Source organism: Impatiens glandulifera, chromosome 2 (assembly GCF_907164915.1).
Source record: "Impatiens glandulifera chromosome 2, dImpGla2.1, whole genome shotgun sequence".
In the NCBI taxonomy this organism is placed as follows: Eukaryota; Viridiplantae; Streptophyta; class Magnoliopsida; order Ericales; family Balsaminaceae; genus Impatiens; species Impatiens glandulifera.
In genome coordinates, this window is record NC_061863.1 from 54,258,724 (window position 1) to 54,279,015 (window position 20,292).

Here is a 20,292-nt window from a genome sequence, read left to right on the forward strand (position 1 = left end):
CCATCCTCAACTAAATAATTTCGCTAGTTCTAACAGAGAACATTACTAATCATGTTCTCGAGGCAGTTTTAAAGTACACCAAGTCTCAAGAAAATGAGATTCATCGACTCTAGTTGTGCAGTGCCCCGACTATTTTGACAATAAACCAATAACATAAATAGTTCGTTCTACAAATTTTGGCAGAGAAAGTGGAGCTACTTCAACAACACTTTGAGTGGTTATTATGGAAAGAGCCCCTATGCCTTAACCCCAATTGACATAACGATGAGTTTGTGGGAAGTGGAGATTAATGTCTTCAATTTCATTGACAACAACAGTGATTACCTTCCCCATAAGGACATTCGGTTCTATAAGGGAGATCATGGAGATAAAATGGTTATCCAACTAAAGGGATAGTTTTTATGCAGACGAGACATGAACAAACCAAAATGAAATGGATAAATATACATTAGTGATTAGACATAATCTTAAAGCGACCATGAGTTTAAAAAAAATCATATTTTGACAATCGAGTTCGTGCTCGCTTAACCTCCTGGGCCTGGATGTAAGATGCCCTAAGATAACAGATTAAGAGGCTCATTGATTTCTTAAAGTCCATTTTTTTTGTTTTGAAACTTAATAATAATTGGAAGAAAAAAAACTGATATCATGATATTTGAGGAGTGCTAGAAACAACAAAAAATTGGAAGATAGGAGAAATTGTGGCCTTGTAACAGTTAAGAGTTCAATATTAATTCCTATCAAGTAAAGTGATCTAAAACAACAAAAACTAGTTATAAAAAAACCTGGAAATCCCACCAAATTAATGAAACCACGCAAGCAGCTTGCCTTTTGCCAGTGAGAAGCTCAAAATGCTTTAACCCTTTCATTGCTTGATATGTAAGATGAAACACAACAGGAGCTTGAGCATTCTATAGTCTTAGTGCCATCAAGACTATATAACCAATGTCAATATTCAGTCAACTGAAGATCCTCCTCATTTGATCAAGAAACTGATAATTTGATTGTGAGGAAATATCAGTGTCAACATTTTGATTGAAGATATGAATCATAAAACATACACCAAACACCCTACCTTCAATAATTAATAGAACAATTTGACAGAAAATATATACTTCCAATGTTAACTTTGGCGAAGTCCAATATTAACATTTTGGATGTGATTGAGTAATTCAGAGAACAATATATGCATATAAATTTGGCACTCACCATAACAGGATATTGAAAAATCCACCCAAGTATTGGAATCTGAAAGAGGAAGACCTTCATAGATGGCCAAAAACCTCTGCATTAAGCATATTAACTTTAGATAACAGAAACAATGAAGCGATGACATCATTAATCAAAAGTTTGAGACAAGAAACTTCACCCAAATAGCATAATGCAGCCATATATTTCCAATATTATACCAACTACAGGCCATCGAAAAAATATGAAGAAGAGCCCAAGAAGGAAGGATAATGTACCCTGCATAAATTTTAGTGAAACATATTGAATTTGTGTTCACATTCTATTGAAATAGAAGCAATGAAATGAAAATGTAAGGGACTAATAAAAAAGAATAATAAATGATTACAGAAAGTAAGGGAATAATAAGAACAATGTTAGAACTACATTCATCCAATCATATCTTTATACGAGACTCAGAAGAAGAAACCAAACTGAAATTGATACCTTATAGTTTGATCTGTTAGTGAACAATTGTAAGGTAGAACGCCAACCTAGCAGAATTGCTACTCCTGCCAAACAAAACAACTAGCAACGAGAAATCGAACAATTAAAATGGAAAGGATTTGGAATTGTTATTAATAGTGAAATTCCCAATGTAGAAAAACCTTACATTTGCTAAAGCAAGCAAGCCTCTGTCAAAAAAAAGAATCACACCAAGAAAGGTGAAAAAGAAACCGAAACCAATGAGGCCTAAGCCAATCTCTGCAAAACATTATTGACATAATTTGTTAACAACATAACAGAAATAATTTAAACCTTCACCCAAAATAGCATATCAGTGAGTTTGCATACAAACCCTCGTCAATCCCCAACCCATCGACAAAATGATAAAAGAATCTAATGGTAGCTGAAAAATTCGAAAAGTACATAAACTTTTGAGAACTTGAGCTTGATGAAAATGGTTCCTATATTTGCATAAATACATGTATTGATACTAAACAAAATCCAGTCCAGGGTAGCTCAATTGGTAAGAGTCTTGAACTAAAGTGGTTGAGGTCTCATGTTCGATTTTCAATTCTCACTAAGAAGAACACCTTGATTGAAATGGGGGTCATGGAAGTATGATGGTGGGATGTGCTAGCCTCCTCCATGTGGAAAATACAAACTCTGGTCTCAAAGCGAAAGAAAGAAAAAATAAAGACAAAGGATACATACTCTTTTGCTCATCTATCTCATAAGCCATGTTCTATTCTTAACAGAAGAACCAACTGCCAACAAAATATGATAAAATGTAAGTATGAAATATGTTGCAAACGATTATTTACAAAAATGTATGATACATGTTCAGCAAAAATACTGGTTCTTTCCAGTGTCTACTAAGAGAGGCAACTTTTGATCAAAGCATATTTTTTATCAGCAATTAAAAGCATAAAACTTTCACAACAAACAAGAACTAAATTAGCAAATAAGAGAAGGAATATCCAAATGGGGAATCCAGTAATTCGGACCTCAAACCATGAACATCTTCTGTTATTACATAGAATAAAGTACAAGTTTCTAGACTTGCACGCGCATAAATAAGTAGAGTTAATCAAATGAAGTGATAAAGAAATTTCCAATCGATAAAAGGTATGAAATTCACAATCTAACACGTCAAACAATCGATTGATTCAGGGAAGAAATAGGAAACACATAGAGAGAGAAATAGTACGGAACCTGGGTCTGTTGAAATCTTCGATCTTGAGTGATTCTGACGGTGCGAGAAGAAGACGTCGGAGAGAAGACAAGAATCGCAAAATTTGGGGAAATTGATCCAAACAAAACATAGTATTCGGAAATTGTTTTTGTTTTCGTTTTATACACGAAATAAAAGAAAGACTGGTCCTTTAACTATTGGATATTTCCAATTAAATCCATAAATTATTAAGTATTTGACATATATAGATCAAAGTTTATGTTTTTTTTAATAAACGGAGGTCTTAGCAAAACAGGTTATGAGATGAAGTAAAATATGAAGTTCACCAACAACTTATTTCATTTGAACTAATAACAAGTCTCCAAATAATCAATTTTCAAATGAGGAGAGAATTTTCAAATGAGGAGAGGATAGATCCAAAGTTTATTAAAAAAATATTATTCTACTATTTAACATCTTATATTTTATATTATATAATAATAAATAATAGTTTTGTATTATAATTTATAAAATAATATAATTTATTTGTTTAAATAACTTAAATGTAGCTTAACTTGTATTAAGATTGCGATTTCAAATGAGAGGAGGATAGATCTTTATTAAAAAAACTGGGAAGATCCCCGTGCGATGCACACAGATAAAATATATTGTTACAACGTCCCGCGTTTATCAAATTTGGTGTTGAATTTAAAATATTAAGTGTTATTAGCCTAGTTAGTTAAATAGTTGTACTTGTTTTTGCTAGGTTGCGAGTTTGAAACATATCTATAATTTATTCTATGTGGAAAAATTCTCGCGAACAATTTAGATACATTATGGTGGATGGCTCTTCGATCAGTTTTTGGAACAACATTTGATATAGTGTCAATAGTCTAACTACGAAGTATTCTGAGCTTACAAATTCCATTGGTATATATAGAAATGACACCGTTAAGGATATGTTTAATCCTCCGTATAGTGGTTTTTCTAACCGAAAAAGAGATTAAACATTAGAGAGAGTTTGTCTCATAATATAGCTTTACTTTTAATAGGACGCAAACAAGTATCCTCGTCGAACAACACGTTATGTGTTGACAAGACATTGATAGTTTCCATGTGGCACATTGCTACAATTTGTTTGTTAAGATGATTCCATATGTTAGGATAAACTTTTGGAGTCATTCCATCATATATCTCGTTTTTGGATGGAACGGTATTCACAGTGTAATTTTTACGGATGATATGTGCATGAAAAATGTTGTGTTATAGTTAGTTGCATGTTTCACGAAGAGGTTGAACCGAAAACTCGCATACTTTTGCATTGTCGATGGGTAGCTAGTATATGGAGCCTTTTGTGGAGTATTATTGAGATTCATTGGTGATACATGAGTATTTGAGTAGTTGTTATGAAGTTTGGATTGATACAACTGATATGACATGTCTACATAATTGAGTTATTATCTAAATTATTTTTTGATGGACTATCTCGTTTGAAAGAAATCATTGAACTTTTAATAATTACAGTCGTCCGATGCGTATCATTCATAATGTTATTATTACGACGCTTTTTGAAATATATTTCGAAAAGTCGATCAAAAAATTAATCATTTTTTCTCGAGAACCTACGAACTTGATAACCAATTGAGTAATTTGTTTTTTGAATGTCATGTTTAATATGACGCTTTTGTTGTTTTACTTAAACGATTATTATCGAAGTAATATATATATATATATATACAATTTTCAAAAAAAAAATATTAATAATATTATATATAACATATATTAAATACAATAATTTAATATTATTATAATTTTATTGTATATTTATTAAAATAAGACCTATAATCGAATAAAGTGTTACATGTCTTTTTTTTTAAAAATTTAAAATAAATAAAATCTAATATTTCAATAAGATGTACTACTTAATCATACTTTAAATGTGGCTCAGATTTTATCGTTAAATTTATTTGTAACTTTAACATTTATTCTGATTTTTAAGATTTGAAGTATTAGGCTTTTGTTCTTAAAAACAATTGTTGGGCTGGATTTGTAATGTGGGCCCTTTGAATATAATTTGGGTCGAGTTTTAGAATATTTGGAATCAGATTATTAACATTGACTCTTTTGTTTACAAAAGACCACCCAACTCTTATTTAAAATCTTGTCTGAGATCTTCTTAAATAAGGTTAACGATTCTACATGTAAATTTTTAAATAGGTAAATTTTTATAATTTTAAATTACGGTAATAAAATTTTACAAGTTTATATATATAAGATTTTATGTTTAAAAATAAATTTATATGTGAAAATTAAAAAATAAAATTATTATTTATTTAAATAAATAAATTAATATAATTAATTTTGTAAGTATATTTTTTATAGTGTTATTTATTTATTATTATTATTTAATTAATTTTATATTTAAATATATAAATTTTTAAAATTGAATAGTATAAAATTTAATTATATATATATATATATAATAATAATAATAATATATAATTATTATTTTTTTAAATCAAATTTTTACGATTTCAAATAAACTCTAAACTTTACGAGTTTAAAAATGTCCAACGATTTTACGTAAAATCTCGATTTTTACCGCATTGCTATCAAGTCTTGACTCCCAATCAAGTCAAGTCATAAAATATAATATTTGATATTAAATCAAAGTTTTAAAGTTAAATAGTAAGCTTCTTTCTTAATCAATAGATTTCCTTAATCTTCATTATATTCCCCTATTTAACATACAATACATATATATATTTTTAAATAAATATTTTGCTCTCAATTTAAATATTATAAATTAGAGGTGAAAATGATTGTCTATAATTTATTTAATTTATAATATATTTTCAACGCTTTTGACTATGACGAAGATCGAACAAATAGATCTGCTCCAGTCCGTCCATTTGGGTTAGAAGAAAAACTTTTGGATTATTTATGTATAGATATGTTGATACATCTGTAAGTTAGAAATTTTAATAATTTTATATTTATAAAAATTGTTTAATTTAGAAAAAAAAAATAATACAAGTAAAAAATATTGTCTCATCATTAATTATTATTTCAGGTTTTTTATTTTGGTGATATGCTATTACTATACATTTGTATTTTGTATATTTTATCGTAGTTAAATTTTAAAAATAGTCATACATAACTCATAGAAGAGATGACAAAGCATTCTCTTGCACACACTTCTTTTGAATAATAAAAGAATGCATCACGCAAATTCGAACAACAATAAAAACTGATTTACTCTCAAACAATGACGTGGTTTGCAATTCTCGTCATGTTTTAGTATTTCCTAGTATCAAATAAATTCATAAACTTGAAATTTTATTATTATATATATATATATATATATATATATATATCTTCAAGATAATTTATTTAAAATGTTGATTTATGGTAATTTTGATAAATATTTTTAAAAAGTATGAATATAAAATAATTTTATTTTAAATATAAAGAATATTTTTATATGATAATTAATAAATTTAATGATATGATTGATAAGGGCGAATGAAATGTTATTAAAAAATCCCACGACCAAATAAGAACAGGTTATTGACTTGGTAAGATTTAATAAAACTAGCATAATGTCGTCCTTGTCGTTGCAAAGATAAATAAAATTCAAATTTACAAAGTTGAAATAGACAATACTCATATCTTTGTCGTCGTCATCACCATTATCTCATTCATATATTTAACCACCAATATTTGTTATTTTTCAATTAGTCTCTCATATTACTAATCTCTCATCTTATTCATTGACAAATTAACAACAAATCTTTTATCACTGACAAACCAATTTTACCGGCCTCTTATTCTCCAGTAAACCAACCACAAATCTTAATCACATTTTCATACCTTTTATTTCTCGGCAAACCAACCAAAAAACTCAATCACACTTTCACATGTCTTTTATTCCTCGATAAACCACATCTCAATCACACAATTTCACAAATCTCTTATATTTGGCAAACCAATGTTATTAGCCTCTTATCCCTCTTAGCAAATCAACCACAAAATCTCAATCTACCTCTTATCCATCAACAAACCACATCCCAATCTCAATGTTATTGTCTCTTATTTATCGACATTTCAACCACCAATATCAATATACCTCTAATCTCATGACCTCACGATCCTTTGTTACCGACTTCTTATCTCTCGGCAAACCAACCAAAAATCTCAATCACACTTTTAGTGTTTCACAAGTCTCTTATCCTTTTAGAAAACACCATCGGCGTCTCTTATCACTTAGTAAACCAATCATCAATCTCAATTATTTCAATATAACCACCAATCTCAATCGACCTCTTATCCATCAGCAAACCACATCCCAATCTCAAAGTTACTGGTCTCTTATCTATCGGCAATTCAACCTTCAATCTCAATAGACCTCTAATCCCGTGACCTCACGATTCTTTGTTACCGATCTCTTATCCCTCGCAACCACAAATCTCAATCACACTTTCATTGTTTCACAAGTCTCTTATCCTTTTAGCAAACAAATATCATCGACATCTTTTATCACTCAGTAAACTAATCACCAATCTCAATCGCCCTCACAATCTAATGTTACAAGTCTCTTATCCCGCGTCAAATCAATCACCTCTCATTTATTATTAGTCTCTTATTCACAAATATAATTTATTTAAATTTACATTTGCAAAGATTTGAACTCTTGTCTCGAGTATGAAAGATGATCACTTTAACCATCATACCATTTTGATTGATGTTAGGGTGTAAGCAAAATCGAAAAAACCAAAAAATCAAACCGAATCGTATAAAACCGATCGAAATAATTATAAACCGACTTAACCGAGTTTTGATCGGTTTATAATTTTCTGTACCGACATGGCCGGTTTAGTTGGCGATTTAAATAATAAAAAACTAACGGATAAACCGACCGATTTTATATATACGTGTTTAGATATTTTTAAATATATATGTGTTTCTAGCATAGTGGTAAAGATAAAGATGTTTATTTCTAGTTTAGGGTTCCAATTTTGATAGACACGTTAGTGCATATTAAATGCTTTTTAGATTTTAGTTTTAATATTATAGATATATTTTAGGTTAACGCATAGAAATACTCAAATAAAACAAGACAATACTACTATTTTAAAAAAATAAAATAAATTATTCGTCAAAACTCTTTTATTTACTAATTCAATACAATTAATATAATCAATTTATGGTACAAAATAAAATAATGAAAAATTATTAATGATAAGTAAACTCAAATCATTATCAATATCATTTCCTTAATTTAATGATAATAGTAAATGAAGAAAATCAATAATTAAACAAAGTTATTCAAAGTTGACATAAGAAAAAGTTATTTGTTCATGATCAAAATGAAAGTCATTTCTTTGTAACTTGAATAATTCCCACGGGTTAAGTATGTAGCCCAGAAACACACTTAACAATTTAATCAGACACAAAATTTGTCGTATAATGGACTCGAACTCAGGATCTCAGGAAACTTGTGAATTTCCACTTCTTATTGTCGTTAAACTAGAAAAAGGGATTCTATAGATGGACTTATCGGGTCTTTAGTATAGATTATGAATATTCAAACAACAAGGAGAAGATTCAGTGTCAACAAGACCATTGATCAACTAAAACATATAAAGGTTGCAAAATACATTAATCATGATAAAGGCTTAGAAGTTTCATATCCAAGTTGATTTGAGTTCTTTATAAAAACTTTAAGCTCTATGAATTTTGTGTTTCTTTTTTGGGCAACCAATATTATAATTTGCTTAAAAAAAAATTATATGATAATTTCACCATATTTGTTTGCGATGTTCAAAATTGTTATTAATTGGAAGAAAAAATAACAATTTTTCTATATCTGAAAGAGTTCGATTATAAAATAAATTATTTATACAGCACTTCTTAATTTTCATTTCAATCCTTCGGAGTAGAATGTAATAACCCATGTCCATGATCATGAGTTTGAGTTTTTAAATATTATTCTAATTAAATTAAAGTAAAGTAAAGTAATTTGATTGGAATCCAAAAGTATACCTAAAAAATGGTCAAAGATGTGGTATGCTATTATTTGCATTCATATATATATGGTGATTAATGAGAGAAGGAGTCTCGATCACTCTAAGATGAGTTGTTAATTTCAGCTCACACCTAAAGTCAGAAACAACAAAGAAATGAATGAGCCTGTTTTTTGTCTCTTAGCTCGGACATGTAGTCCCAAATCATTTATCCATTTGACCAAATCAATGTATAATTAAATCTAGGCATTTTCATATGTTCAATTCAATCTTGTAACTATGATCAACTTCAAACCTAATTTGTCCAATTTGTTTTGGTTAGTGTGTCATAACCAAATTTGCCAACTTTTGTATAACCCATTTTATTTTTTTATTTTGTTAATATTAACAAAAATTAATTAAATATCAAATTCAAAATTGAGAGAATACTACTATTATCTTATTTAATAATTCATTAAAATTTAAAAATAAGTATTTTTGAGAATTAAAAAAGAACTAGCATTATAAGAGCTGAATATCCTCAGTCTCTTTGAGAGGTACTGAGTTCGAGTATGTCAGACAACAAATTCTGCGTTTAATTAAATGATTAAGTGTGTTTGCGGGCTATGTAATTATTAATCTTTTTAGGCCACGATAAAATTAAAGAGAGTATCATCCTTGTTGGAGCACACATTTTTTTTTAGTATGATTAATTTATATATTGTTTAAACTCTTCACAAATATAAAATTATATATTGATTAATTTATATATATTAATATATATATATATATATATATATTAATCAGGGCCAGCATGTATAAGCCCACCAAACCTACTAAGTAGGGAAGCCTACTTCCTAACTAACTAGGAAGCAGTTTATTTAGTAGTAATAATAATAATAAATAAAAAGTAAAATTTTAGTTAAACTTTTTATATTTTAATTATAAAATTATATAGCATAATAGTTTAGGATAAAAAATAAATATTTATTATAAGTTCAAATTCTAATTTTTTTTAAAGTTTTTCTTAAAATTAAACTTTTTCAATTTTCATAATTTAACTTTTGACATTGAAGTGTTATATTGTAGTCAAGATTCAGTTGTCCTAGTATAATAACAAAAGTAAAATTCAGATTGTTTATTATTATTATTGTCTGAAATGGAAAATACAAGTAAAATAAATAAATTTATTTATTATAATATTATTTACTATGTCAAAACTTAATTGAATTCATACAGTTCTTGGTTGAAAAGACAGTGAATTTGGATTAACCTGTTGCTGCACCACCAAACTCTTCAATGCAATTCCACCGGATCTCCTCTTCCAAAGGCTAACATCTTCTTCGCTGCCGATTTCTTCCTTCTTAAGAATCACCACCGGCAACGGCGGATCCATTTCGCATACATTAACAGGCGGCGCCGCCGCCGGAGCACAATTCCGGCCGATCTTCACATTATGAATAGTCTCTCTCGCACTTTGAACCTTTCTCTCACCGTTCGGAACGCTCTTACCGGAAAATATCCTTTTGAGCTTCTCATACTTGACGTTAGAGGCGATGGATGAAGAAGAAGAAGATAATAGATATGGAATCGGGAAACCGATGACTCTGTTACTTCGCTTGACTTGTCCCATACAACCGACTTTGGGAGAAGAATTAGGATCTGTTTGAGATGATTTCCGTTGCCATTTGGGAAGACGAACGTCTTTGATTGAAGATCTAGAACAGAGAATTGGCATGAATATTGGAGGATGATGAATTTGATGCCGATTGTAACCGTCAATCGGTTTCATCTCTCTCTTCTCTGTTATCTCTCTCTTCACACTATTTGCGTGAGATTTTGAGAAATAGTCGGTGAGTTCTGCTACAGATAAATTTTTGGATCCTGTAAATATTTTTTTTTAAATTTATTAATAAAAATTAAAGTAGTAGTCAATACTCATAATATTAGTGTTGACTAACTTCACCGTTCATTCTGTTGTAACTGATTCTATTTGAAACAATTTTAAATTATTATGCTTTATATTTTAAAGTTACCATTCATTAATATTTAACGGTTGAACATTGACTCTTTATTAGTATTTTATTTAGTTAAATTGAAAAATAAGTATATATAAATAAGGAAATGTATGTGTTTAAGTTGTGTTTGAGTTGTTGCTATATTTATTTATTTAATAAATTTATACTTAGAGATATGATTTTGTTTAGGTGTTTATTTAATTAGAAATTTTATTTGAAATTATTGTATATTAAGGTGAGAGTGGTGCGAGATCGGCTGTCGGTTGAGTTTTATTTATTATTTGATTAATTTAGGAAAGAAGTTAAAAAAAAAAAATGATTGATAAATTGTAAATAAATTGAAGGGAGAAAGATAAAAGTGGGAATTAATTAAATGAGAGAAGCGTGGAGAGATGAGAAATGGGATGCCAACATTTGGACATGGTTAATTATTGTTCATGTCCCTCCATCTCTTCTTTTTAAATTCAATAACAAATATATATATCTTATTATTAACTCACTTTCCCATCTTATTATTATTATATATAGATAGATAGTGTGTTTCAAATTTAATGCAACAAAGAGTTACTATATTAGTATATTATGTTGTGTTCTATTATAGTGTGTTTCTTACTTATTGATATTTTTAAATATTTTAAACATAAAAGACTCAAACTTATCATCTTAAAACATAAGTTTGTGGGCTCTGTTACTGGAGTTATATATACAATGGATTATATTAATTTAAGAATGTGCAACTCAACTGTTAATCTTATATATTTTAAATTGAATTCTTGTCTATTTAGATGCATTGACTTATATAATTTGTACTGAATTCTCAGCTATTTAAATAAAATGAGTGAGTATTCAAACTGATTTGAATTATTTAATCATGTAGCAATCCAATTCAAATTGATAAATATATGGAAATTTGATATAATAAAAATGATGAGCTATGGCCGAATAAATAAGTATATTCAAATAATATAATTAATCTCATTCGCATCCAAAATATATTAATTAAAAATAAGATATATTAATAAATTTTATAGATATACATCTTTCCCGTCTTTATTTAATAATATTTTTTTATAATAAGTTAAAATTAGTTGTGGAGAAAGAATTTATTTTTTGGGTGACTTAAATTATTTAGTTACAGAATATCTAATACAAATAATTTCTCATATATAAAGTCTATATAGAATATAACCGAAGAAAAGTAGAATTGAATTTAAATTTATTCAAAAAACTGATCCCTTGCTATTTTACGTTTGAATTTTCTAAGTACTTAGATTGTTTTATTTTAATATTTCCATAGTATTTTCATTTGATTACAAAATTTAAAAATAAAGTAGAAACCGATTGACTTTCTGTTTCCATTCAGAGCACTATTAGTGAGAATAATCGAATTTATCATTTTTTTTTTTATCTTTTAGATCAACTCTTATCACCAAAAGTCTTTTTAATCTTTTAGGTCAACTCTTATCCACTGACGACTTTGGTGATAACAAAAAAAAAATGCATATTAATTTTGCTAACATCAATCAAATTCTTTTATACATAGTATTAAAACATATGTTAGAGTAAATAAGATACACTCAAATTATTTCCACATATGATTTAAAATACTATTAAATATATTGAATGAAAAATATAAATATAAAATTCACATCTTAAATGAAAACATGTGATGGACGGTGGAAGTAGTAACAAATTTAATCCTAATAATAATAAGAAGAAGAAATAAAATTAGATAAGAGCATGCTTAATTTAATAAGTACAAATGGTAAAAAAAAAACTCGTATGCTTATGTGACAAGTATTAAGGCAGATCTAATCACACTTGTCAGCCACGTGTAAACAGTAACTCTTCCTCTCTATATAATATATTTTTTTTTTTAGTTGTTACAAATATAATTATTAGTGAGTTTAGAAGTATTTACAATGCACACTTTCAGGGTTAAAAAATCTCATTCGAACCTTCCCTTAATAATAATAATAAATAAAAAAGTAAAAGGTAAAAAGTAAAAAAAAAGTAAAAATAAAAGGGATAAATAAGTTGGGCACAAAGAGATTAAATCATTAGACATAGCACGCATTAAGATAATGGGATGCATACTGTTTGGGGAACATCCCCATTTCTAAGCATGTGACTTGCACGTGAAATCTACCTCTCTTTTCTTACTTTTATTATTATTATTATTATTATTTTAATCCCTACATTCTTCTATTTTAGCTTTCTCCTTAAGGAAAGAGTAATAATTAAGAACTAAGAAGAAGTGAGTGTAAACCAAAATAATAATAAGAATATAATTAAATCACTTGTATGTTAAGGTCAACATCCCAATGCATTTTCTTTTTTATAAAATATTAGATATCATACAAAGAGATTACATTACAATAATAAAATAGAAGGCATTTTTGCAACACAACCCATGGTGATTACATTACAAATACTAAATGGATAAAACAAATTATTTCCACAATTAAAAAAAGAAAAAGAGAGATGAAATTAATATAATTTGACAATTCATTTACTAAACATGAGTCATATTACATTGATATTGTTCTGATTCGGTATATAGGATAAGATTCAACAGATCCAGTTATTTGTTTATATATTTATATTTTAATACAACATATTTTACATTTCAAAAAAAGTTATATATATTCAAGAGATCCAATCCTTGATTCCATCACCATGCATCTATATCTCAACATATTTAAATATTAACTTCTTAAGTTAAAAATAAAAATAAGAACACATGCCTTCTATTTTAATAAACACCATAAATAACTATCATTCATTATTATCTTCCTAAACCATTTGTCCATTATAGCAAATACCATGAGTTAGTTGTTGAAAAGCTCATCCCTAAACAATAATACTAACCTTTTTCTTTCCTTCATTGACTTTCAAAGTAAGATCAACCAACAACAAAATCTTTCACAAAATTATGACATTGACAGTGTCCAAATTTTCTACAAAATATCAATTTTGAAGATTTGGGAGATAAATTATCCTCTCATTTTCAAACATTGAAGATACATCCTAAATATGTTTATCAGTCGGCAACAAAAACCAAAGAAAAAAAAATATTATAAGTCCTACGATGAACCGAGAAAAAACATATATTGTTGATCATGACTTTTGAAGCGTCTTTTAAAGAAGGAAATTATCAAAATAATATTTTAACTTTTGAAGATGGAATATTCATTTTAATTTTGATTCAAAAATCATTATCTAGAGTCTAGACATGTATTTTCTTAGTTTAAACCATTTTTAGTTACCTATTATAAAGCTGGTTTGTTTTCCATTTATATAATAATACATCCAAAAAAGAATATGACAAAAGAAAAAAAAAACTGATGTGGGTGCCGAAAATGACAATCACATGGGTTTCTAATTAATAAATAGGTATCCTAAAGTTTACATGAAATAAAAAAAAAAAGGACTCCACATTTCATAAAACCTTATTTCACTTGAACCACTAATCCATTCCATCATAATTTTACTTCTCTTCTTCAATCAAAAGCCAAAACATTTTTACTGTCGTAAAAGGGAATTCAACTCAACTATCCCTCCAAATATTTTGATTTAACAACAAACTTTTTTGTGTATATGAGGCTAACACATCCTACCTTCTTTCGCCACACACTTCAGTCAAGGTGCTTTCAACTCGAATTGTCATTCCCTTTACTTTCCGCAGTGATAGCTTCCTCTACAAAGGGTGTTTCTAAATTCTCTTCTACACTCCTTAATAAGTTATTCAAGTCTTCACTTGTACTATTATTACCGTCTCTATCTGAACCATTCATCGAACTCTCTGATCCTCCAACAATCCCCATTTCTCTTTTCACGCTTTCACCCGTCTCGTCGTGTGATTGAGTTTCCAAACCAGATATTGGCAGGATCGGATTTGAAATTCCCAACCCTTTGGAAAGACAAGCGTACCTGAAAACAAGCTGCCTATAATTCTCTAAGAGGCCTTCTACATCAGTGACGGTCAGATCTCCAGCCTGCGAGAAAAAATATGGGAAATTTCCAAAAGTTTTGTTCATATCGACCTCCTCATTCAAGATAATGGATGCTCCTTTATTCTCCAGATCTGAAACAGATGGAATTTTGTTTATCAGAGGGGGATGATCTTTTCTAGAAGCTTCTTCATCCTTGTTTGAGTCCGAGGACAATTCAGAGCCTTGAAGCTTTCTTGTTTCTAAATCAATTTGCTTCGGTGCAGTGGTCTCCTTTAGATCATCTGAGGAGGCTGAAAGGCCGGAGAGAAGAGTTCTAGCAAATTCCATGTTCTTTTCATATTCGTGTTCATCCATTGAAAGGGCATTGGCGTCAATATTTGAAATAAAAGACTCTGCCGATAGCATGTTTGTGAAATAATAGGCCGATTCAGAAACTAATCGAGATTGCTTTCTGTATCTTTGGATGTATAATAAATTGGAGTGCAGTTGTGGAGGGTTAGCCTGCATTATGTAAATAAATTGAGAGCTATCAGAGGTTAATTCTCGCTTTGGAAAATGATACAATGTAGACAGGAAATTTCTTGTCATACAATCAGAGACAGAGGGAGAACAACAACAAGATCAAGAGAATTTCCTGAATCAAACATAAGAACAACAAGGCTGTGTTTAGTTAAGGTTGGAATTCGAATTGAAATTGAAATTGAAATTGAAAACTAATTCCTGCAATTCACACCTATACATATTGTTCCACCCCACTTGTTAGGTAGCCAAAACTAAGCTTTTTTTCGCAACTGTTAGCAAGAAAAAGAAAGTGAATTTACGAATGTTCAGTTACTAGAAAAATAAATTATGTACTCCAACTTATATTATATAATCCATTTTCCAGTACAACCTTACTTCATATTTTCGGATAATAGGTATTTTGCTCCCTGTATATTATATATGGTCCCCATTTTTATCATTTGATTTGGTTGGAACAATAAGGGGTTCGATTTTGAAAAAATAACAAGGGGGGAATTAATTGCAGTGAGGAAGAAGATGAAGGGGTTTACTGGGTTTTATTTTATTTTTAATAAATTAAGAATAGTTTGTTTTGAATTTAAAAAGAAATAAAATCTGTGTAAAGCCACCTAAGCACAGTTTGTCTAGTTGTAAAAAAAAGATACTGGTGTTGATGGGCAAGGAGCAAAATCAAATGAAAATTAATAATATACAGGGAGCTTTATCAAACAAGTTTGTATACAGGGAGCAAAATATCTATTACTCCTTTCTTTTTTATAGAAGTACATTTTTCTTCCCGTACTTGCATAAAAGGCACACTTTGCTTCCTCAATTTGTGTTAAAATTACTTTCCGCCGACAGTTCTTGGTTAATTTTGTTAGGTTCTTAAACCATCTCTACAGAATTTTACACTACTTAATAAAAAAATTTGGCTAAAATATATATTATCTTTCTAACATGTATATCAATACATTAACACATTAAGGAACTAACTAAAAAAAGTAACTTGAGACATTTTTTAAGTTCAAAAAGCAAAACTAGCCTGCCACAAGTTTAGGATGCAAGTTAAGAGAGCAAAATAGTATATTTTCTTATTTTATCCATTATTATGTTACACTTTCTTAGGTTTAGGTTAGGGTTTTGTAATGGAAAAGATCTTTATTCAAAGAAGAGATGAGAAATGAATGACTTAAGCCTTTAAATGAGAGAACCATGGAAAAACTCCATAGCTAAGAGGAGTGTTAAACTTTATTCATTTCATTATTGATTCATCCTTCAGTTAGGTCGAGGGTGCAACCTTTTTTAACAACTAACAAACCCGTAACAACTTGGGGTAATATTAACTAATATAATAAACCTAAGAGCCTGTGTGGAAATATCAAACTAGACATATTCCTAAAGTCTCTTTACCTTCCCAACAATCATTTACTCAAAGTGGTTTGCCTGAAAGACTTATTCATGTTTATCTAGAAAGTTGTTGTCATATATTTTTTCTTGTGCTAATATTGCCTATAAATTGGTCTCCGAGTCCCATGTAATAGTTTAAGCATCACAAATATATATATTATCAATCTATTTTTTTTCATTCTTCTACAGCCTATTTATTTAGAGTCATAACTACTAACCATAAGCCTACTAATACATTACACACTATCATATTAGAGACTTGGCCATTAATAGTTGATGTAAGAGACGACACAAGATAAAGAAATACAATTATAAATGTAGACAAGACAGAAAAATAGAATTTGAAAATTGATTATGTATTTGATGAACACCAAACTGACCTTACCTTCAGAGTGACATATATAAGGACGGGAAGAAATTCATCGGCACCAGGAGGGTTTTCGCTTGAAGTAAGAGAGGCATTATGTAGCAAGTTGGTTATAACCTTGCAACAGCTTAAGATACAAACTAGTTTGTCCCGGGGAGCCTTGACCATATTGATCTTTTGTAGTTCTTTTTGTGCAAGCTGACAAATCATCCAGGACATAAACATAAGCTTTATGGCAAGTTGGCAACTTTCTAGAGAATTACAAAATTGAAGAAATATGAGACACAAAGTTGAAGTTTAACAACATCTTGATGCTAATCCAACTATATACACACTAGTTACTAAGCCATAATATTTACCATTTTCTTTTGTATTAAATGCTAAAGTTTGTATTCATAAAGTTGATGCAATGATGAGTTATAATAATACAAACAATGTCTAATTTTCCGATCAGTACAATTTTATTTTATGATATTGAACATGCAAGACCAGGAACACTATGAAGTTTGGCATTTTTTTCATTATAAATCACCAGGTATGGTAACAGGTAAATGCTATATAAAAATACTCATTTAGAAAAAATAAAATATAAAATAAAGTACAATTTTATTTTATGGTATAACATGCAAGACCAGGAACTTTATGAAGTTTGGTATTTTTTTCATTATAAAGCATCAAGTAAGGTAATAAGTAAATGCTATATATACACACTCATTTAGAAATAATAAAATTAAATTAAACATGTTTATTAGCCTAAGACATCTTCTTAGTCTTGCCATCCAATTTTTGTTATTCAATCTCCATGTGTCAAGAGTCTTTAACCTTCACTAATTTGGTCAAGCCCCTAACATCTTGCACGAGCTAGAGAACTTAAATGCATAGTTCCTTTATGGAAATACTTTTGTTTTTGAATCGGGATCTGAGAGAGAAACCACCAATACATTTCTGATTCCAGGTCTTACTAAATTCGTTTCCAAATGTGATCCTATCTGGATCAGAAATGGTTTTTCTAAATGAAGACTATATCTACTAAAAGAAACACATTGGCCATATTTGGCTCTCTGACTTCTGCAATGCCAATTAGCCAACAACTTATAAAACTCAATTGTAGTAATAAACAAGCACCAAAAATACTGAACCATATACTACGCACATGCAAGAAATGCTCTATGTTTCACATTGAAAAGAAATTCTGTAAAGACTTAAGATTCCATAATTTTCCAAGGCCATATCTTCATACCTTAGATAGACCAGAGACATTCAAGAAGAAATTTAAAGCGATTATGTTGAGAATCTAATTTCAAAATGTTCAAACTTGTCATCTTTCATTAAAAACAGTAAGCATGTAACTACACTAGAGGGTTAAATTATGATTTTGATATAATTCATGGAAATTTAGTACTACTTCTTATCCACTAGTAGCTCATTGAAATCATTGCTACTATCATGATTTATCCTAATGGGTCTGGGAGACTGGGACAGAAGATTAAATCTTATAAATATATTCTAATACTCACCAACCAAGATGATTCATTCAGAAATGCCGGTTTGATATCTAAGGTTTCAGGACGAACAAATTGTTGAAGCAGGGCCATCTTTTCATGCAAATGCTCATCAAGTTGTGCCTCTTCAGGCACTGAAGCAAATACACGGGTGAATAACTTCGTCATGACATACTTCTCCAGTCCCTGCACAGGAAATGACATCTCATTCATAGATCCAATAAGAAAACAGCAGTAAATTGAGATGAACCCTTTTTACTCTATGAATGACAGACTTAAAGATGATAAATGCCAGATTTATAAAGGAAACAAAACTAATGTTGTTTCCTTTTGACCAGTCAATTGCAACAATTAGGCAAGAGAGGTATTTACATTCCTTACGCTTAGAAATGAATATCTACAAGTAGCTACAGTCTTAAATTACTTATATTCAATTAGGGTGCAAAATGTAAAAGATCAGTACAAGGCAAATGAGAATCATGCAGATCATCAGTCAGTTTGAACAATTAAGTTACGCAAATTTACATCTTTATTAGTGTCGCAAGCGAAATTTTCCAGTAAGAAGCTACCTACTTCTATTTTACTAACAGAGGTACCACACATATTTCGGAAGACAATGTAAAATACAGATGGGTCAACCTTATAAGTTATAGCACCTAAATTTCACCTCCTTCAAGCAAAATTCAAACATGCTTTAAGTTTATTTTTGAGAAAATCATGTTTTAAGTTTAAACTGAACACTTTGTGCACCTCTGGAGGCAGCTCCCATGGATGCTTTTACTAGTCCGGATCCAGATGATAAACAACCAATAAATTTATAAATTTGTCTCTAATCTAAGTTTAGTTTCCAAACATTATCTCAGCAAAATATGTTTCTGGATCCAGAATTTCATACTGATTGTTAACTACACAAAACCTTGGAGCTAATAACAACATCATCATTAGCTTAGGAAAGAGTTCAGTTGAGAGAAAGACCAACATACTTCAGCTGCATTTTCTAATTCTTCCTCTGAACAACTAGACCAAAGTGGATGTGCCTTGAAAGCAACTTCCATGTTGTTAAGGAACTTTTGCACTGTATCGCTATCCTTTTCTGGATCAGGAGAATTGTTTGTAAATGAAACAATGAAACTGCAAGATTCAACATGTTTTCATCAGAAATCTTAGCAATGATGAGACAAGGACTATCGACAAGTTAAAATTACATAAACCTTACTGATCAGATTTAAAATTTAAATTTGAATCGCGATTTTAGTCAGTTATAAACGCTTTAAGAAACTACATTATCCAACTGAAGATAAAAAAAAAGAGCTTAATTCTGCAAAATCTGTCTACATCCAATGAAAAATTGAAAGCATGATTGGAGAATTAAAGTGAATTGCGAGGAAAGGGAAGAGAGACGAGGCCTTTTGATGGCTTTGACGAAATCGGCGGCGGAGGGCTGCCGCATGCGCTCCAAGAAGTTGTGCCACGACCGAGGCGCCGTGGATGCTCCGAAGTGGTCGGCGTTCTCCATCCGCCACCGGTCAGTCGTCAAATTTGAGAGAATCCGATGATCTGATTCCGATCAGACTGCCGGTCGTCGGCTCAATGTATGTATTACTCAAACGCAATCGGCGGCCCGTGAGATGTAAACTGGTTCGCTAAGCTATCTAAATTACTAAATTGCCAATTAACAAAGTTTTGCTTTT

At 29.7% G+C, this 20,292-nt stretch overlaps 3 protein-coding genes across 3 annotated transcripts; all 3 read right to left on the minus strand.

The window, feature by feature from the left end:
* Positions 1-665: 665 nt before the first annotated feature.
* Positions 666-2,981, minus strand: LOC124927091 (vesicle transport protein GOT1). Its single transcript, XM_047467439.1, has 7 exons — positions 2,887-2,981; positions 2,386-2,438; positions 1,841-1,932; positions 1,675-1,755; positions 1,370-1,467; positions 1,210-1,285; positions 666-992 (listed from the first exon to the last, which is right to left on the minus strand). The coding sequence occupies exons 2-7, from the start codon at positions 2,411-2,413 to the stop codon at positions 960-962; spliced, it is 408 nt and encodes a 135-aa protein (XP_047323395.1). The 5' UTR covers positions 2,414-2,438; positions 2,887-2,981; the 3' UTR covers positions 666-959.
* Positions 2,982-9,969: 6,988 nt separating this feature from the next.
* On the minus strand, positions 9,970-10,676 carry LOC124927977. The gene has a single exon (XM_047468491.1). The coding sequence runs from the start codon at positions 10,640-10,642 to the stop codon at positions 10,082-10,084; it is 561 nt and encodes a 186-aa protein (XP_047324447.1). The 5' UTR covers positions 10,643-10,676; the 3' UTR covers positions 9,970-10,081.
* Positions 10,677-14,226: 3,550 nt separating this feature from the next.
* On the minus strand, positions 14,227-20,256 carry LOC124927014 (vacuolar protein sorting-associated protein 9A-like). Its single transcript, XM_047467349.1, has 5 exons — positions 20,008-20,256; positions 19,585-19,732; positions 18,617-18,787; positions 17,118-17,297; positions 14,227-15,325 (listed from the first exon to the last, which is right to left on the minus strand). The coding sequence occupies exons 1-5, from the start codon at positions 20,115-20,117 to the stop codon at positions 14,522-14,524; spliced, it is 1,413 nt and encodes a 470-aa protein (XP_047323305.1). The 5' UTR covers positions 20,118-20,256; the 3' UTR covers positions 14,227-14,521.
* Positions 20,257-20,292: the final 36 nt, after the last annotated feature.